General features: G+C 46.9%; 1 protein-coding gene across 1 annotated transcript; it reads right to left on the bottom strand.

Annotated features, from left to right (window-relative positions):
* Positions 1-203: 203 nt before the first annotated feature.
* Positions 204-1,461, bottom strand: LOC123441873 (chitinase 2-like). Its single transcript, XM_045118066.1, has one exon. The coding sequence runs from the start codon at positions 1,395-1,397 to the stop codon at positions 375-377; it is 1,023 nt and encodes a 340-aa protein (XP_044974001.1). The 5' UTR covers positions 1,398-1,461; the 3' UTR covers positions 204-374.
* Between the last annotated feature and the right edge of the window lie 19,401 nt (positions 1,462-20,862).

Consider the following 20,862-nt stretch of genomic DNA (forward strand, 5'->3'; position numbering starts at 1 on the left):
ACATTGTTGTTTGTAAAAGTTTTTTCTGATTTTCTATGAATGAATTGAAAACTCTTGTCCGCTTGAGTAATCAATGATGCAAATCTCTTATCTTCATTTCTTTTAAAACAGCTCCCACGACTAATTTGTCTCGTCTCGTTTGGTTTCATTTCTCATCCAAAAGTCTTGTCAGAGATTTGCCAAATCAGGGAGATTCCGTCATATGGATAAATGAGAAGACTTTCATCCATTTATTTACTCGTTGCTGACGCGCGCGTGCTTTGAACGGGTCGAGGCAAGACGCTCACGCCATTAGCTCATCACACAGTGGAGAACTCCTCCTATCACACACATACACGAATCACAAGCTCACAGTACGTAGACGCTGATGGTTTTCACTGCTCCGCGAGCCCAGCCGAGGCGCCGCTGGTGAACGGCCTCTGGTTGTTGCAGTCGAGGTTGCTTCCGTAGCCGACGCCGAGGACGTCGCAGTAGCGCTTGTAGAAGCCGATGCGGTCGACCACCCGGGGGTCCTGCCCACGCCCGCACTCCAGCCCGCCGTTGATGATGTTGGTGATCACGCCGTACCCGGGCACCCGGCCGGCCGCGTTGTCCGCGGCCGTCGGCGTCCACCGCCCCGCGATCACCGCGTGCGACGACGGCTTGTTCGCCTGCGGGGTCATCCAGAACCACAGCGCCGTCTTGAACGACAGCACCGGGTCCGTGGCCACCAGGTCCGGGTTGCTCAGCAGGTCGACGCCGAGAGCGCGCCCCGCCGGGCCGTAGTTGTAGTTGAAGGAGAGCTGCATGGGGCCGCGGCCGTAGTATCGCCTGCCCGGCGCGCACGGCCACTCCGGCCTCGGCTCGCAGTAGTCTGACGGCGGGTCGCGCTCCTGCTTGAAGCAGTAGCCCCAGGAGAAGGGGCCGTCGGGCGCGGTCGACCACCCGCCGGTGGTCTCGTGGGAGGTCTGGCCCAGGAACGCGGCCACCTCCCGCTTCCGCGTCTCGACGCTCAGCCCCTCGGACGTGCCGGCGAAGGCCGGGAACGCGGCGGCCGCGGCGAGGAACGCCTCGTAGGTGTAGAACCCGCGGGCCAGGCACGCCGCGTCGTTGCGGTGGAGCAGGAGCCGCTCGAAGAGGTCCTTGGACAGGATGGACGCCACGCCCTGGCCGCCGGGACCGGGAGGAGTGGGGCAGCCGCTGCACTGGCTCTGGCAGCCGGCGCCGCACCACTCAGAGGTGCTGCCGCAGAACCCGAAACGGCTGCAGCAGAGGCAGTTAGGGCACTTCGCGCCGCCGGCCTGCGCGCCGCAGGTCTGGGCGCGAGCGGTCGTGGCGAGAGCCGCGGCAAGAACGGCCAGGATAGCCGTCGCCGCCATGGCTAGACCTAGACTCGGAGGAGCTCTCCGTGCCGACATGGTTTGTTGTGTTTGCTGCCGGTAAGGCGCGGCGTGCCGTCCTTTTATTGACCAATTCTGGGGTCCATCAACGAGAAAAGTCGTAGGCTGCTAGAGGAGTACTTATACTACTACAGTACTAAATACAGATATCAGCTGAAACAGCACTGGTACGACAAGTGAACTCGATCAACTTTTGCCACGTGCCACGTTCGTCGGAACAAGCAACATCACCATTCACGCCATGTGGTTACTTTGATTCAAGGACTTGTCTTCGATTCGCAGCTTGAATTCATAGTATAGTGCTAGGACAAAAGTGTTAGCAGCCGGTCATGTGAGCCAACTGGTGATCTATGTGTACTGTACTGTACTATACTAGTACAGTCTTACTATACTAGTAGTACAGTCTATTATGGGCAATTAACAATGTGGCCTTATTTTTATGAGAAATGATTAGCCGCGCCAACTGCTTCCAACACCTGTGGACTCGTGCGTAACCGCTTCCACCCATCATTCATATCCCTTGAGACCTTCATCATATCGTACCTTATCTCCTCTCTCTCTCTTTCTCTTTTTCTCTCTTCTATGCTTCTTCTTTCCCGACGCGGTGAAACCTCACTTATCTTCAACCCACTCCTCCGGCGAGCTCAACCACTCCTTCTCCGACGAAGCAGCCACTTCATCGAAGCACTCCATCGCCATCGCAACATCAGACGGCGTCGTCGCATGCGCCCAGCTATGCTGCACTCACGATAGGGTGCAGCGCTCAGGCGCTGGCCTTGAGCTCGATGCTGCAAGGAAGCTTCATCGGTGGCGTCCGAAGCTGCAATGAAACTTCAGTGACGCTGCAACGAAGCTTCACCGGCGATATCGAAGCACCCTGTCGCCATCGCAGCATCACACGTCGCGGCCACATGCGTGCGGCGGTGCTGCAGTGGAGCGCTCGTCGTCAGCTCCTGGGGCTGTGATGAAGCGCTCACCCGGCAGCACGGAGCTCAGTGCTGCAAGGAAGCTTCACTGACGGCTGCAATGGAGCTTCACCGGCGATGCCTAGAGCTGTGATGCAATGCTCGGAGCTGCAATGAAACTTCACCGGCGTTGCAATGGAGCTTCACCGGCGAACCCGGAGCAGCGCTGCAACGGGCGATGCTGGATTATAGCTTCACCAGCGGCTGCGCTGAAGCTTCACCGGTGCCCCTGAGCTGCCATGCGGCGGTGTAGGCGCCGCAGTGCTCCGTCGGCGGAGCGTCGCTGCACTGTCGACAAGGAGGGTGTGGCTCCTGATGCGAGCATGCAGCCCTGCGTCCCTATGACGATGTACACATTGCTTGCATTAACCCAATCCAACGGCTCCGGGAGGATGCAACCTACGGCTCGTGACCCGACTCATTTCCAAGGGCTTTTCGTCTCTAACATATAGAGTAGCACATGTTGTAGTGTAAGAATTTGAAGCAATTCAAACAGAAAAATGTTAGTGCATCTCTGGAATTCTCAAGGATGAGATTTACCTTTTATACCATCGACGGTAACAAAAGAAGGGTGTGACATAGCAACTATCTATAAAAAAATGGAGGATAACCCCCGGCCTCTACATCTGGTTAATGCATGCAGCCACGACATAATGCTCAGATGACTAAAACTTCAAATTTTGAGTTCAGATATTAAGAAATAAAGCAGTGCTTACCACCCCCAGTAATAACCCACAGCCCCAACACTAGATGCTACTTGTCCATTTAGAGCGACAACTATTTGTTGTGCCTCTACAAATTCCCTTTCCTGCATAAAAGAGCAATTTTTCATTTATGTAGATAGATTCTCGGGGATCTTGAACACTCGGCAAGCCTTGACTTCTTCCTCGGGTGTGAAATCCATTATGTTCAGCAGATCGATGCAGTTTTTGATAGAGTACTCATCCACAACCCTTGGCTTGTTCCTCTCATCTTCCACCTGCTTCACCCTTATTTCCAAGTACTTCTCCATCATTGCAGCCACATCGCTATTCGCCCCCCTCCGCCTGTTTGGTTCTTTTTCTTGTCCATTTCTTGAGGGTGCAATAGCCAAACTTGGTTGCGTTTGATGGGGGCTCCACAACAATATTTTCTTGCACGAACACCTCCTCAACATCTTCATCAATCTGCACCCTTTCTCCTCCAAGATTCTCACCATCGGCTGATGTTTCTCCTCCAATATTCTCACCATGGTATGATGTTTCTCCATGATTCTCGCGAAGATACTCACGAGCTCCTCCCAGATTCTCGAGTTGTGCTTGGGTTGATGTGACAGCCCGATGCCGACGTTCAAGAAGATTCCCCTCTCTTTCCTTTTTCGTCGTGTGTCTATTTATATTTGTCGCATCATCATCGCATCATGCGCATCATCAGCATTGCATCGGCGTCTCCGTTGCCGCCCGTTTTCAAAACTTGCATCCGTTAGTAGTTGCCGGTTCTCGTCTTTGTCTGTTCTGAGCCTGACCGCACACGCACGCGTCCGCGGCACCGTCGTAACCCTGTTTTAAAAGTGTGCGTAAAACTTTCTCTGATCGAGGTGAAACTTGGCACGCGGTCGGGAGTAGTTATAGTTAGGCCGCCTGTCGAATTTCGTCGCGATCGGAGTTCGTCTCGTACCCGAACGGTCGACCGTAGCGGCACCGTATTCGGTCTATCGTCGGACGTTTTCCCGGTATTTTATATCTCGTTGCCGGGCTACCCGTTTTCCTTCTCATCTCCGCCTAGCCCCTCTGCACAGTGCACCGGTCCTGCGCGCAACCCAGTCCGAAAACCTCCCGAAACCCGAACCGGGTGCTCGTGACCGTTGGGTCCAGATCAACCCGGTTTTACCCCAAAACATCACCGGTTTGTCAATTGGTCTTCCTAACCTCTTTTTTACTTACCGTCCGATCTAGATCGGAGGGCTGTATTAGACCTCATATAGACCCTAGACTATAAAATAGGTCCAACCCTAAATTCTAGGAGAGCTGTCCCATCAGCGCCGCCGCCGCACACCACCTGGGATCCGTCCTCGTTTCCCTCCTCCCATTCAGGCGCAGATTCAACCCCTTTCCTCGGTCTACGAACCGCCCCGCTGCCAGTTTCCCCGCCACCAGATCGAGCCGCCGCCCCGTCGCGCGCTGCAAGCCAGTTCTGCCACCGCCCGAGACCTCGGTCTCCTGTGCAGGCCCCATCGCCGCCCTGGCCCCGCGTCCCAGTTGCTGCCAGACGAGTCCCGCCGCCACCGAGCCGTGGTCTCGGTCAGATCGCGAGGGCTCGAGCGGCTGCCGCGCGCCCGAGCGTTGACCACCTCCCGTGGCAGCGCGTCGCTCGCCAGGCTGGCCCCGTCTGCGCAGTGGCCCAGCAGCAGATGGATGCGGCCTAGCTCGCCCCTGGTCTGGCGAGGCCAGATCCGGCCCAGCTCGAAGCCCACCCTAGTTCCTCCTCTCCGCCTCGCCCCAACGCCTCTTCTCCTGGGCCTTGGCCCGCAAGGTGAGGATCTCCCCTAGCGTCCGTGCACTCATTGCTATATTGCGCTGCCCTTTTGGCCCAGTTCGGCCCGATTAGAATTTAGAGATTTTTTTCCGTGATTTAATAATTTTAGGAAATATATAGATATTAAAACGCCCGTAACTTTTTAACCGTAATTCGGATCGCGATGAATTGGATATGTATTTCGCGTAGTTTCTCGTGTAGAATATGTTGGCGCAGCATGCATAATTGTTTGACGTCGTTTGGCGTGCCGGATGCCTAGAATAACGTACTGATTCAATAGGATACGCCCATATTTAATTTTCGTGCAAGTCCGGATTGTGCGTATGGCGCATTAGAAATGCCTATGTTTTAAGGACCATTATTCGAGGTATTTTAGAGCGGTCATAGGTATTTTTGCATGTATGGTTCACCGGTAGTTTATTTTTCCCGTGTATAGGATATTTATCTCGCATTTTTGTGTGGCTTTATTTTGTGTTGCAAACCCCACATATTTTATATGTTTCCGGGGTAGAAAAATCCATGTGATTTTTCTGTGCAATTAGTTTTAGCTTTTGAGTAAGTTAGTTCGCGAGATATTTTGCCGTGATGCCCTTTAGTTTAATTCGTAGGATTTATTCCGTGCGTCGTTTGACGGAGTTGTCAACTAGAGAGTTGATCTTGGATGTTTTGTTTAGCCCCTGGTATTTTTAGTTGCAATAGAAATGCATGTTTATGTGTGTTTTGCTTGCCCTCAAGTTGCTAGAAATAGTGCTGTTTTGGACGTGCTGAAATATTTCTAAGTCTGGAATCTGTTATATTTTGTTGCTGTCTTGTCTTGCTTGCATCTTGTGATCTGTAGCTCTTTTGAGGTTGGTCCAATGAAGTTAGTTGTACCCCTTGTGTTTCTATAGCATGCTGTAAATTTTCATGCCATTTGGAGTCCTGTAGCTATAGGTTTTGCTGCTGCCAATATTGCTTCAGATCGAAAACTGCACTTTCATGAGGTGTGATTTTCCCTAAGTCTGAAATAGTGTGTGCGATGCCATGTTGTGTCTTCTTTTCCTAGTATTCCTTGCAGCCATGCTAGTTGTTGTTAGTTGTTTGTAGTAGTGCTTTTTGCCCTCTTTCGTGCCATGCCTTGCTTGATTTTATCGGAGTTATGTAGCCGAAGTTGTGAGGCGTAGAATATGCTATGTGGCTGTTTTTGGCAGATTATAGTGACTTCTTGATTTGCTCGTATCTTTTGATCCGTAGCTCCGTAGGAGATGTTCTTTATGTGTAGATTGCTTGCCTTGATGCGTAGAATCACGTGAACCTATTTGTTTTGCTGTTTAACAACTAATTAAATTCATTAGTTCAGATCTGGACAGAATCGTAGATTAACGTGTGAGGTCGTCTCGGAGGTGCTATATGTCATTTCCGACCTCATTTAAAATGCCTAGATAGGTAGATTAATTACGCTTCACCTCTTGCCATGTTTAACCACATTTAATATAGCCGTGTACCTGAAGGGGAGTGAACTAAATAATTAAACTTGGAGTTTCGTCGATATGCAACTCGTTGCATATCGAGCTTCGCTTAATGTGTAGTGTTTGATTGTTGTGATTGTCATGCCTTGCAATAGTCCGTTCATGCATCATATGTGTCTTGCATCGTGTGGTGAATATCTGTGTTGATGTTTGTTTCCGGTTTGTTCCGTCTCGATAGAGTTCCGCAAGCGTGTCGGAATGTGAGGACCCGTTCGACTACGTCTGTTCGTCTGCTCCACGAAGTCATTCTTCTTCCAAGCGGGATCTCAGGAAAGATGACCATTTCCCCAGATACCATTACTATCATTGCCATGCTAGCTTTCCGTTTCTGTCGATTATGTCGTGTTGCCTACCACATGTTAAATATCAGCCTCTCAACAATGCCATGATTACCTTCAACCTGTTCGACCTAGCAAACCACTGATTGGCTATGTTACTGCTTGCGTAACCATGTTGTTAGCGTTGCTAGTTGCAGGTGCAGTTGCTTCCATGTGATAACATGGGTTCCTTGTTATATCACCATATTTAAATGCTATTTAATTTAATGCACCTATATACTTGGTAAAAGGTGGAAGGCTCGGCCTTTTCTAGGCTGGTGTTTTGTTCCACATTTGCCCCCTTAGTTTCGGCTACCGGTGTTATGTTCCATAATTGAGCGCTCCTAACACGATCGGGGTTGTTATGGGGCCCCCCTTGACAATTCGTTTTAGATTAAAGCTGGTCTGGCAAGGCCCAACTTTGGTACTACATTTGCCTAACAACCTAATAATAATGCATAGGGACCCGCCGGCACCCGTGGACTAATTTAATCAACCCCCGGGCCAGTGCTCCTCATGAGTGTTGGTCCCACCTGAGCGATGTCCGGCGCCCCTCTGGTCACCCGGAGGTTTAGCGATCCCGACGTCTAGCTCATCCGCCGTGTCCTGAGAACGAGGTACGCGACTCCTATCGGGATCGTCGACACGTCAGACGGCCTTGCTGGATTAGATTTACCTTTGACGAGATATCTTGTGCATCGGGATTCCGGTGATGCTTTGGGTAATCTCAGAGTTGAGGTTTTCCACTAGGGAATCCGACGAGATCGCGAGCTTCGTGATTGAGGATTTCTATGCGGCTTGTGGTAATTTGTGATGGACTAGTTGGAACACCCCTGCAGGGTTAAATCTTTCGGAAAGCCGTGCCCGCGGTTATGTGGCAACGTGGAAGCTTTGTTTAACACTAGTTCTAGATAACTTGAAGTTAACTTAATTAAAACATGCCAACTGTGTGCGTAACCATGACTGTCTCTTTCGTGAGTTCTGTCTCCGATCGAGGACACGGTGGGGTTATTTCTGACGTAGGTAGGTGTTCAGAATCATTCATTTGGTCATCTGTAGTTCACGTCCGCTATGCGTAGTTCTTCCCCCTCTTATTTCTGGTACTCGTAAGTTAGCCACCAAATATATGCTTAGTCGCTGCTGCAACCTCACCACTTAACCATACCTCACCATTAAGCTTTGCTAGTCTTGATACCATTGGAAATGAGATTGCTGAGTCCCCTGTGGCTCACAGATTACTACAACACCAGTTGCAGGTACAGGTAAAGATTACTTGACGCGAGCGCGTTGATTGTTCATTTGGAGTTGCTTCTTCTTCTTCTTCTTCATCGATCTAGGATGGGTTCCAGGCCGGCAGCCTGGGATAGCAAGGATGGACGTTGTTCTTTCTTTTCTCGTTGTTTTCGTCCGTAGTCGGACCCTGCTCTTACTCTTGATGATTATGTAATGTACTGATGTGACTCTGATGTAGCTTGTGGCGAGTGTAAGCCAACTCTTTATATATCTCTTCTTTTCAGTACATGTACTTGTAACGATATCCATTCTTGCGACATGACGAGATGCGCTTCTATCCCTGACGAGGCCCTCGTGCTAAATTGAGGATAGGGTCGCATCTTGGGCGTGACAAGTTGGTATCAGACCAGTACCGACCTAAGAGCCCCCTTGATTGATCGAACTTGGCCGAGTCGAGTCTAGTGAAAACTATTTGAGTCTTAGTTATATATCGGAGAGTAGGATTCTTTTTTCTCCTCTTCTATGCTCTGGTGAGGAATCTTGACGTAATAATTTTCTCTACTCCTTTTCTCACTCAAATTTTTTTTAGGATCACGCGGATATATTTGGAATCTATATGATGCTGATGTGACGGAGTTCTGTCTTGGTGCCTCCTGTCTGACTTGATTTTCTTCCGGGGAGTTGAGCTCCCGGGGATTCTCGAGCACATCGTTATCATTCAGATTTCTTAGTATCTCAGGACGAAGGATGTTCGTAATTGCTTCAATACTAGTAGTGGTGAGATAACCCCGATGTCCCCAGTACTGGTGCAGATTGTTCGAGAGTACTGCCATACTTTGTATCGTTGTGATCATGAGGGTCTGTTGTAGATGAAGGTCCAAGATTCTGGTTGTGTGTTGACGGATGTGATACAGGCGACGGGTTAGTATAGGAGTTGTGTGATTATTACTCCTTGTATCCGTGTACCAGATTGCATGACCAAATATTTCGGGAATTCATAGGTGGGAATTCAAGTAGTTGCTTATAGGACAATCTTCCAACAAATGCATGATGTTAGGTTGGGGTTCGACATCTAGTGGATTCGTTTGTTCACGGTCGACTTACAGCGGTACACGTTGTGTCTTAAAGAGTCCTTGTAGCTTGCTACGACTCGGGGACGCTTTGTATGTCGGGTGCACTGTCTTGCACTTGATGTCTACTGTAAAATCGAGCCCGTGCGATCCTGTCCACGAAAATATCGGACGAAATCTTTCTCATGAGTTTGTTCTGGCTTGTTTCGTAAGCCTCTCCCTTTGTTTTGTTTGAGTATGGTAATTTGTGTTGCTTCGATGTCAAGTGGTGATTTTAGATCTTTCCTAAGCGGTGTTCTCATATTTTTGTGGGAATGCTAATCCTCTTGCTTAATCAATTGTCTTATCATTCTTGTCAACCGGAGTCGTCATGTTAATTATTTTCCAACCGGTGTGTTTCTCTCCAAGTGGATTCAATCCTCTCCAATTTTTGCAAGATCATTCTCTCGTTTTATTCCAGAGTTCATCTCATCTGTCCCATGTTGTCTTTGTTTTTCCCGCCCTCCCGCCCTTTTTCTCAGTGATTCAATTTTCATCCAAGAGTTTTCTTTCATGTGCTTCCTTTATCTGTTCTTTTCTCTCTTACCCGATGATTCATTGTGAAGATTCTCAGGAGTCGAGTTCATCATTTCTTCATTTTGTTCTTTTCCGGTGAATTCAATTCAGTTGTCCGTGTTCATCATATCCTTTTCATCCTTGTAATTATTTCCTATGTTGGAAATTTTTATCAGTCTATTTTCTTGTTGTTATTTCTCTCTATTCTATCCGGAGCGTTGAAGTTATCTCAGAATTCTTGTTCTCAATTCTTTAATTATTTCGGGGTGCTAACCTCATCTAGTTCTCTTCATACCGGTGCAATATCTATCGTTCTAAGAAATCTTTTCATCGGTGGTTTCTTTGAGTGGGCCCATAACACACAGGTTCTTTCCCAGGATCTTTCCTGGCTCTTTTAGTTCTTTCTCGGAGATCTCCAATTCTTGTCAACTATGACGTAAGTATGAATTTCATCAGTCATATCCCTTCTCCAAGGCCTATTCGAATTAATTCTCATATTTGGTTCAACCTTTCATTCCTCATTATTCCGGAGTGTCTCAGCTATTCTTGGTGTGTTTCTCGTCATCATTCTCACCTTGCAATTCGAAGGAGTGTTTCTCGTAAATCTTGGTTCATTCTCTTAAATATTCATCATTTCAACCTTGTGTTATCATCTGGAATTGTTTCCAATCATGAGTGATTAAATTCTTGCTATCCGATGCATTTCTGAGTTGTTTTCATTCTCATTCCTCCGAAGGCCATCATTTTAGAAGATTTTGTTCGTTCTCAGCTTGCAGCTTTCATTCTCAAATTCTTCTCCATTGTTGTCTCTTCGTTCGTCTCTCAATTATCCTGGCGCCTTGTTCTAGTTTTTCCCTCAACTGCCTCATGATCTCTTCATTCTCTTGTATCTCCAGTCATTCATGGTTGCCTCATTCATTTCAATTCTCACTGGTGCCTCTTTCAAGATTTCTTCTAGTTTGTGCTCATATCTCTCCTCAATCATTTCAAGAATAATAAGTGATATGCTAAATCCGTTGCTTGTCATCAGTTAAACTTGATGAAGGATGAGCATAACATAATTGTTATTCTTATTTCATCAAATGATTTCAATTCTTCTTCCGGAGGACTCATGATATCAATTCTTTCCTCAATTTTTCTTCTCTTGCATTCCCAAGTGCATTTGTTCTTCCTTATCCTTTGAGGTGGTATTATAGCCTTCTTGTTAGTGTAGGAGCCTCGAAGAGTTTTCCTTTCAAGAATGAGATAATTAAATCCATCAATTCTATGATCATGAGATATTTCAACCCATGATTTCTTCTTTGAGCCATCTTGGTTTGGATTTCACCTAAAGCTTTTCCTATGGATTGTGGCTATCATGGTGCTTGTCATTAATCCAAGTTCTCAATGTATCCTCTTGGTGCAAGTAATTGTTCATATCTTGTTTCTCCCAATCAATCCTTGTTTCTTTTAGTGGTTGGTTGTCACCTCATACATGTTGAGATGATTTTCATAAGCCCACTACTGTCTTGTTCTTTTGTAGTTGTTTTTCCAACAACTTCGTTCAATTCTTCTCGCAAGGGTGCTTGTCAAGTTCATTGGAGTTTATAGTTGTCATTCTCTCTTCATTCTCTTCTTCCGTATGAGCTAGTCCCTATTCTATTGTTCCGGAGACATTGTGTTGTTGCTCTTTTGGGTCAATCTTGTTGTTCTGTCAAGATCATGGTGTTCCCTTGCTCTATTTACTTGTTTGATGTGAATATTGTCTATTTCTTCCATCTTATCGAATTTTTTGTCCCATTTTCCTACCGAAGTGCTGTCGAAATTTTCCGTGAATTCTTGCTTCTTTCTCATATCATCCCTCATCTCTTTGCAACTTTCAAGGATCGTTGGTTTCACTCGTTTGTCAAGAAGCAACTAAGTTTTACCTCTTCCTTTCTCATCCTCTTCCCCGTTCACTCTTGGATCTCGGGGCGAGATCCTCTTGTAGTGTAGGAGAGTTGTGACAGCCCGATGCCGACGTTCCAGAAGATTCCCCTCTCTTTCCTTTTTCTTCGTGTGTCTATTTATATTTGTCGCATCATCATCGCATCATGCGCATCATCAGCATTGCATCGGCGTCTCCGTTGCCGCCCGTTTTCAAAACTTGCATCCGTTAGTAGTTGCCGGTTCTCGTCGTTGTCCGTTCTGAGCCCGACCGCACACGCACGCGTCCGCGGCTATGTCGTAACCCTGTTTTAAAAGTGTGCGTAAAACTTTCTCTGATCGAGGTGAAACTTGGCACGCGGTCGGGAGTAGTTATAGTTAGGCCGCCTGTCGAATTTCGTCGCGATCGGAGTTCGTCTGGTACCCGAACGGTCGACCGTAGCGGCACCGTATTCGGTCTATCGTCGGACGCTTTCCCGGTATTTTAAATCTCGTTGCCGGGCTGCCCGTTTTCCCTCTCATATCCGCCTAGCCCCTCTGCACAGTGCACCGGTCCTGCGTGCAACCCAGTCCGAAAATCTCCTGAAACCCGAACCGGGTGCTTGTGGCCGTTGGGTCCAGATCAACCCGGTTTTACCCCAAAACATCACCGGTTTGTCAATTGGTCTGCCTAACCTATTTTTTACTTACCGTTCGATCTAGATCGGAGGGCTGTATTAGACCTCATATAGACCCTAGACTATAAAATAGGTCCAACCCTAAATTCTAGGAGAGTTGTCCCATCAGCGCCGCCGCCGCACACCACCTGGGATCCGTCCTCGTTTCCCTCCTTCTCCCATTCAGGCGCACATTCAATCCCTTTCCTCGGTCTACGAACCGCCCCGCTGCCAGTTTCCCCGCCGCCAGATCGAGCCGCCGCCCCGTCGCGCGCTGCAAGCCAGTTCTGCCACCGCCCGAGGCCTCGGTCTCCTGCGCGGGCCCCGTCGCCGCCCTGGCCCCGCGTCCCAGTTGCTGCCAGACGATTCCAGCCGCCACCAAGCCGTGGTCTCGGTCAGGTCGCGAGGGCTCGAGAGGCTGCCGCTCACCCGAGCGTTGACCACCTCCCGTGGCAGGCGTCGCTCGCCAGGCTAGCCCCGTCTGCGCAGCGGCCCAGCAGCAGATGGCTGCGGCCTAGCTTGCCCCTGGTCTGGCGAGGCCAGATCCGGCCCAGCTCGGAGCCCACCCTAGTTCCTCCTCTCCGCCTCGCCCCAGCGCCTCTTCTCCTCGGCCTTGGCCCACAAGGTGAGGATCTCCCCTAGCGTCCGTGCACTCATTGTTATATTGCGCTGCCCTTTTGGCCCAGTTCGGCCCGATTAGAATTTAGAGATTTTTTTTCCGTAATTTAATAATTTTAGGAAATATATAGATATTAAAACGCCCGTAACTTTTTAACCGTAATTCGGATCGCGATGAATTGGATATGTATATCGCGTAGTTTCTCGTGTAGAATACGTTGGCGCAGCATGGATAATTGTTTGACGTCGTTTGACGTGCCGGATGCCTAGAATAACGTACTGATTGAATAGGATACGCCCGTATTTAATTTTTGTGCAAGTCCGGATTGTGCGTATGGCGCATTAGAAATGCCTATGTTTTAAGGACCATTATTCGAGGTATTTTAGAGCGGTCATAGGTATTTTTGCATGTATGGTTCGCCGGTAGTTTATTTTTCCCGTGTATAGGATATTTATCTCGCATTTTTGTGTGGCTTTATTTTGTGTTGCAAACCCCACATATTTTATATGTTTCCGGGGTAGAAAAATCCATGTGATTTTTCTGTGCAATTAGTTTTAGCTTTTGAGTAAGTTAGTTCGCGAGATATTTTGCCGTGATGCCCTTTAGTTTAATTCGTAGGATTTATTCCGTGCGTCGTTTGACGGAGTTGTCAACTAGAGAGTTGATCTTGGATGTTTTGTTTAGCCCCTGGTATTTTTAGTTGCAATAGAAATGCATGTTTAGGTGTATTTTTCTTGCCCTCAAGTTGCTAGAAATAGTGCTGTTTTGGACGTGCTGAAATATTTCTAAGTCTGGAATCTGTTATATTTTGTTGCTGTCTTGTCTTGCTTGCATCTTGTGATCTGTAGCTCTTTTGAGGTTGGTCCAATGGAGTTAGTTGTACCCCTTGTGTTTCTCTAGAATGCCGTATATTTTCATGCCAGTTGGAGTCCTGTAGATATAGGTTTTGCTGCTGCCAATATTGCTTCAGATCGAAAACTGCACTTTCATGAGGTGTGATTTTCCCTAAGTCTGAAATAGTGTGTGCGATGCCATGTTGTGTCTTCTTTTCCTAGTATTCCTTGCAGCCATGCTAGTTGTTGTTAGTTGTTTGTAGTAGTGTTTTTTGCCCTCTTTCGTGCCATGCTTTGCTTGATTTTATCGGAGTTGTGTAGCCGAAGTTGTGAGGCGTAGAATATGCTATCTGGCTGTTTTTGGCAGATTGTAGTGACTTCTTGATTTGCTCGTATCTTTTGATCCGTAGCTCCGTTGGAGATGTTCTTTATGTGTAGATTGCTTGCTTGATGCGTAGAATCACGTGAACCTATTTGTTTTGCTGTTTAACAACTAATTAAATGCATTTGTTCAGATCTGGACAGAATCGTAAGTTAACGTGTGAGGTCGTCTCGGAGGTGCTATATGTCATTTCCGACCTCATTTAAAATGCCTAGATAGGTAGATTAATTACGCTTCACCTCTTGCCATGTTTAACCACATTTAATATAGCCGTGTACCTGAAGGGGAGTGAATTAAATAATTAAACTTGGAGTTTCGTCGATATGCAACTCGTTGCATATCGAGCTTCGCTTAATGTGTAGTGTTTGATTGTTGTGATTGTCATGCCTTGCAATAGTCCGTTCATGCATCATATGTGTCTTGCATCGTGTGGTGAATATCTGTGTTGATGTTTGTTTCCGGTTTGTTCCGTCTCGATAGAGTTCCGCAAGCGTCGGAATGTGAGGACCCGTTCGACTACGTCTTCGTCTACTCCACGAAGTCATTCTTCTTCCAAGCAGGATCTCAGGCAAGATGACCATTTCCCCAGATACCATTACTATCATTGCCATGCTAGTTTTCCGTTTCTGTCGATTATGTCTCGTTGCCTACCACATGTTAAATATCAGCCTCTCAACAATGCCATGATTACCTTCAACCTGTTCGACCTAGCAAACCACTGATTTGCTATGTTACTGCTTGCTTAACCATGTTGTTAGCGTTGCTAGTTGCAGGTGCAGTTGCTTCCATGTGATAACATGGGTTCCTTGTTATATCACCATATTTAAATGCTATTTAATTTAATGCACCTATATACTTGGTAAAAGGTGGAAGGCTCGGCCTTTTCTAGCCTGGTATTTTGTTCCACATTTGCCCCCTTAGTTTCGGCTACCGGTGTTATGTTCCATAATTGAGCGTTCCTAACACGATCCGGGTTGTTATGGGGACCCCCTTGATAATTCGTTTTAGATTAAAGCTGGTCTGGCAAGGCCCAACTTTGGTACTACATGTGCCTAACAACCTAATAATAATGCATAGGGACCCGCCGGCACCCGCGGACTAATTTAATCAACCCCCGGGCCAGTGCTCCTCATGAGTGTTGGTCCCACCTGAGGGATGTCCGGCGCCCCTCTGGTCACCCGGAGGTTTAGCGATCCCGACGTCTAGCTCATCTGCCGTGTCCTGAGAACGAGGTACGCGACTCCTATCGGGATCGTCGACACGTCGGGCGGCCTTGCTGGATTTGTTTTACCTTTGACGAGATATCTTGTGCATCGGGATTCCGGTGATGCTTTGGGTAATCTCAGAGTTGAGGTTTTCCACTAGGGAATCCGACGAGATCGCGAGCTTCGTGATTGAGGATTTCTATGCGGCTTGTGGTAATTTGTGATGGACTAGTTGGAGCACCCCTGCAGGGTTAAATCTTTCGGAAAGCCGTGCCCGCGGTTATGTGGCAACGTGGAAGCTTTGTTTAACACTGGTTCTAGATAACTTGAAGTTAACTTAATTAAAACATGCCAACTGTGTGCGTAACCGTGACTGTCTCTTTCGTGAGTTCTGTCTCCGATCGAGGACACGGTGGGGTTATTTCTGACGTAGGTAGGTGTTCAGGATCATTCATTTGGTCATCTATAGTTCACGTCCGCTATGTGTAGTTCTTCCCCCTCTTATTTCTGGTACTCGTAAGTTAGCCACCAAATATATGCTTAGTCACTGCTGCAACCTCACCACTTAACCATACCTCACCATTAAGCTTTGCTAGTCTTGATACCTTTGGAAATGAGATTGCTGAGTCCCCTGTGGCTCACAGATTACTACAACACCAGTTCCAGGTACAGGTAAAGATTACTTGACGCGAGCGCGTTGATTGTTCATTTGGAGTTGCTTCTTCTTCTTCTTCTTCATCGATCTAGGATGGGTTCCATGCCGGCAGCCTGGGATAGCAAGGATGGACGTCGTTCTTTCTTTTCTCGTTGTTTTCGTCCGTAGTCGGACCCTGCTCTTACTCTTGATGATTATGTAATGTACTGATGTGACTCTGATGTAGCTTGTGGCGAGTGTAAGCCAACTCTTTATATATCTCTTCTTTTCAGTACATGTACTTGTAACGATATCCATTCTTGCAACACGACGAGATGCGCTTCTATCCCTGACGAGGCCCTCGTGCCAAATTGAGGATAGGGTCGCATCTTGGGCGTGACAGTTGAGTACTGTGATGACTTGATAGATGTGAAGTTGTATGTCCCGTCAGCAGTTTGGCCTACAAGTTAAAGTGGCAATTGAATATAATATTTCAAAATAAAAGACTGAACAAACATAAAACAATGACATGAGTAGATGAATGAAGTTGATAATTGACCATCATGCAATTCTCCCAAACCGTCAAAAAGAGGGAAACCTTTTTGTCCTGAACTTTCCAGCTTTAGGGTGTGACTACATAGTTGACAAAAACCAATGAGATTAGAGCTCCATCCATTTTATTCCATGCTTCAGAGCTCCATCCATTTCGACCCTTGTGTTCAGGTGTAGCATGCTCACTAAGCAAGTCCACGAGATCTTTCTCAAGGCTTGCATTCCATTGTTCTCTATCTTATGCATTCCATGTATCATGTTAATGTACCTTTTTCTGTCTTAACTATTTTCACATAGCTAGAGAAATATCTAAGATTGTACAAGAGCTAGTTTATTACCTTTTGGAGACCCTCTCCTCCTCTTTTCCACACTCCCTATAGGGGGTGATGCTCTACGCCTTTCGGCAACTTCTTTCAGGAGGTTCAACCTTGGTGTTCCTCGAGCAGTCATCATAATGATTTCTGGACAAAACAAGTATCCAAGTGACTATTTATAGCATGAGATGAAAGTAAAACAAGTTTCAAAGTGACAAATTATTACAAAGCTTTATTGTTCCCTAAGGTTGCCGCTGAAAATCTGCCCACATTTGATGAGCAATTGCATGCCTAAGGTTATCGCCTTCATGGTTGACTTGATGATTTTGAGGAATGTCACCATCAGGAAGATCCATAAAATTCATGGGAGTTATGTTGTTTGGTCGATTATCTAACCAACACTCATCTCCTTGGTGAAATCGAATGATGTTATGTAAGATTGCCGCTATTGCTGGAAGCTTGAATTGATTCTCTATTCGATGATGTGTACCCACTTTTAGAATTGGGAACCGCTTCTTCAAGACTCCCAATGCCCGTTCGATATAATTTTGTAACACGGCATTGTTAGAGCATATATCTCCATATGTGGTTTTGGTAATTGATGACAATTCCTATGGACTAATGGTTGCCTTAAGTTACATTTATAGGATTTGTCCATAGGCACTTCTTGAAGTCCATCTGTTGGGTTCAAGGAGTTTATATGATGACCAAGATGGTATTCAAGGTATTATCCAAAGAATGGTCATAGAGACACATGGTTGATCAAGATCTCAGACAAAGAGTAAATCAAGATGATCAACACACAAAGCGTACAAGATGTACCGAGAGGGATCAAGTGATCCCATGGTATGGTAAGCATTGTCCATTACGTATTTGTGTACTAACCCATGGTCTTCGTGAGAGTTCTTTGTGGGGGTTAGGTGTGTTTCCATGGGCTTGCGTCAAAGGTAAGATCTCATACAACCCATGAGCAAATCAAGATGATCAACACACAAAGCGTACAAGATGTACCGAGAGGGATCAAGTGATCCCATGGTATGGTAAGCATTGTCCATTACGTATTTGTGTACTAACCCATGGTCGTCGTGAGAGTTCTATGTGGGGGTTAGGTGTGTTTCCATGGGCTTGCATCTAGAGGAAGATCTCATACAACCCATGAAGGATGCCGTCAAGTGGTGATCGTCATCAAGACACAAGGTTGATCAAGATCTCAGACAAAGCGTAAATCAAGATGATCAACACACAAAGCGTACAAGATGTACTGAGAGGGATCAAGTGATCCCATGGTATGGTAAGCATTGTCCATTACGTGTTTGTGTACTAACCCATGGTCTTTGTGAGAGTTCTATGTGAGGGTTAGGTGTGTCTCCATGGGCTTGCATCTAGAGGAAGATCTCATACAACCCATGAAGGATGACGTCAAGTGGTGATCGTCATCAAGATGGCGGTGTGCAAGTTCAAGTGGATCAGCACGAAGATGTCTTGCTTGAAGCTTGCTGTTCATTGTGGTGGCAATGGACTTGTGAAGATATGCTGAAGAGTGGCTCACCCATAGTGAGTATGGGGGAGCAATCAACTAGTCTTCGTCAAGCCAACGCAATCAAGAAAGGTGGTCCATCTTGAGGAAGCCAAGATCATCATCATCTAGCTCAAGAGGACAAGGTGCAAGGTATAGGTTTGCCCTTGATAGGTTTTCTGTTTAGGATAGATTGATGGACTATCAAGGGGGGCTCTCAAGTGAGTAGCTTGATCGTATCATTCGTTGAGAGCTCAAACCATTTGCATCCTTGCATCATACTTCTTGGTTCTTATTTGGTGTTTCTCTTTGTGAGTTTTAGAGCTTATGGTCATCTTCATGACAAGCTCGAGTTCATCGAAAACGGAGTCCATATGCAACTACTATGATGTTTTCGATGTTGGAGTTTTTGTCGGTTCTTCATTCATAGAGGACTCACATCTCTACATCTTTGGCATATTCATAACCGCATGGTCGCTGTTTGGATAGCCCTTGTCGTCCTGAATCCAACAAGCTTGGGTTTGCTCGATTCGGAGCTCGTATGCGAAAGTTATGGTTGTTTCAGTGGCGAGCGGTAGTATCGCTGGACCTAGCGGTAGTACCGCTGGAGTTGGCGGTAGTACCGCTGGCCCTAGCGGTAGTACCGCTGGCTGGCGGTAGTACCGCCCCTGGTCAGCGGTAGTACCGCTCCAGGAGCTTAGTACCGCCTGCCTAGCGGTTGTTCATGGACGGACCTTTTTGTGAAGACTTTCTTGGCGGTGGTAGTGCCGTTGCACTACCAGGGGCCAGCGGTAGTACCGCTGGAGTCCCAGCCGTAGTACCGCTGGAGCTCGGGCAGAAAGTGGGGGTAACGGTCTGATTCCTTCCCCCACTATATAAAGGGGGTCTTCTTCCCCCTTGGTCTTTTCCATCCGTTGAGCTCTTGTTCTACCTCCATTGTTGACATTCTTAGAGCTTGATTACTCTCTATCCCTCCAATGATTCTTGCTTGTTCTTGAGGGAAAAGAGAGAGGAGATCTAGATCCACATCTCCACCAATCACTTTCTCCTCTATGTGAGGGGAACCCCTTGGATCTTGATCTTGGAGTTCTTTGTGAGCTCCTTGTTCTTCCTCTCATATTTCTCCATAGCTTTTATTGTTGTGGAGGGATTTGAGTGTGAGGGACTTGACCACTTCGTGTGTTCTTGCCATTGCATTAGTTGCATCGGTTTGTGTTCTCCACGGTGATACGTGGAAGTGAGAAGTTGAGAAGCTTACTACCTTTGGTACTTAGTACCCTAGATATTGTTCTTCGTGGATGCTTTGGCATCCTAGAAGCTTGGTGGTGTCTCGGAGCTCAATCATTGTGGTGTGAAGCTCCGGGAAGCGTCGGGGTCTCCAATTAGGTTGTGGAGATTGCCCCGAGCAATTTGTACGGGTACCGGTAACCGCCCCCAAGGGTTGCCACGTGTACGGGTTCGGTGACCGCCCCCAAGGGTTGCCATTTGTACGGGTTCGGTGACCGCCCTCAAGGGTCCCTTTGTGGAATCACGGCATCTTGCATTGTGCGAGGGCGTGAGGAGATTACGGTGCCCTTAGTGGCATCTTGGGGAGCATTGTGCCTCCACACCGCTCTAACGGAGATTAGCATCCGCAAGGGTGTGAACTTCGGGATACATCATCGTCTCCCCGTGCCTCGGTTATCTCTTACCCGAACCCTTTACTTATGCACTTTACTTCGTGATAGACATATTGTTTATTGTAATATATCTTGCTATCACTTAGTTGTTTATCTTGCTTAGCATAAGTTGTTGGTGCACATAGGTGAGCCTAGTTGTTTGTAGGTTTTGTGCTTGACATATTAAACGTTAGTTTTATTCCGCATTTGTTCAAGCCTAAACCTTAATTATTTTAAAGCGCCTATTCACCCCCCCCCTCTAGGCGACATCCACGTCCTTTTCAGGCATGCCGATGATTAAAGAGCTCCCTATGATTTTGGGGTCGATGGCGACCGCATGCAAACTCCTTGAGATGGTATCGAACACCACGGTACGGTGCCAATAAGTAAGGAGTGTTGGCATAATCGTCATCAACCAAATAAAACTTGCCTAGAGGTACTTGAAACCCGTTGTTAAGTGCTGATCGGAGAACTTTAGCATCAGTCGCGGATCCCTCCCAACCACAAGAAATGAAGGTGAAGTTTAAGTCGAAGTCACACACGACCATAAAATTATGGCTTAGGGTCCCTTTCCTATTTCTGAATGGTGCGGCCTTTTCTCCTGAAATTGTTATGGGAACATGTGTCCCATCAATGGCCCCTGATGCAGTTCTACAAAAAAAATAGTACAAGTTAGCATCTAAAACATGAAGAGTAAGATCTCGATGTGGATGGACAATGTGGATGGAATTTGACGAAGCAAAAACCTGAAAATAAGGAAAGAATCTCGTGCTCAATTAAATCTTCGGATGTACTTGATCGGGATTTGGAGGCTTCAAGAAATGCTTAGATAGAGTAGGGATGATGTTTAAGAAATTCTTCATGTGCCAATGGAAAGTATCCCTGTTGTGACCAAAACAAACTTGAAGATCTTCAAAGGAAGAATTGTGGGATAACATCCACATAAACGATGCTAGTTTCTCTTCGACTTTAATTCTAGTGCCAGACACCAAATTCTCGTGTCGAAGATAACCAACCAAAGATCTTAAAATATGAGGTTCCATCCTA

The sequence above is a fragment of the Hordeum vulgare genome, chromosome 1H, assembly GCF_904849725.1.
Source record: "Hordeum vulgare subsp. vulgare chromosome 1H, MorexV3_pseudomolecules_assembly, whole genome shotgun sequence".
NCBI lineage: Eukaryota > Viridiplantae > Streptophyta > Magnoliopsida > Poales > Poaceae > Hordeum > Hordeum vulgare.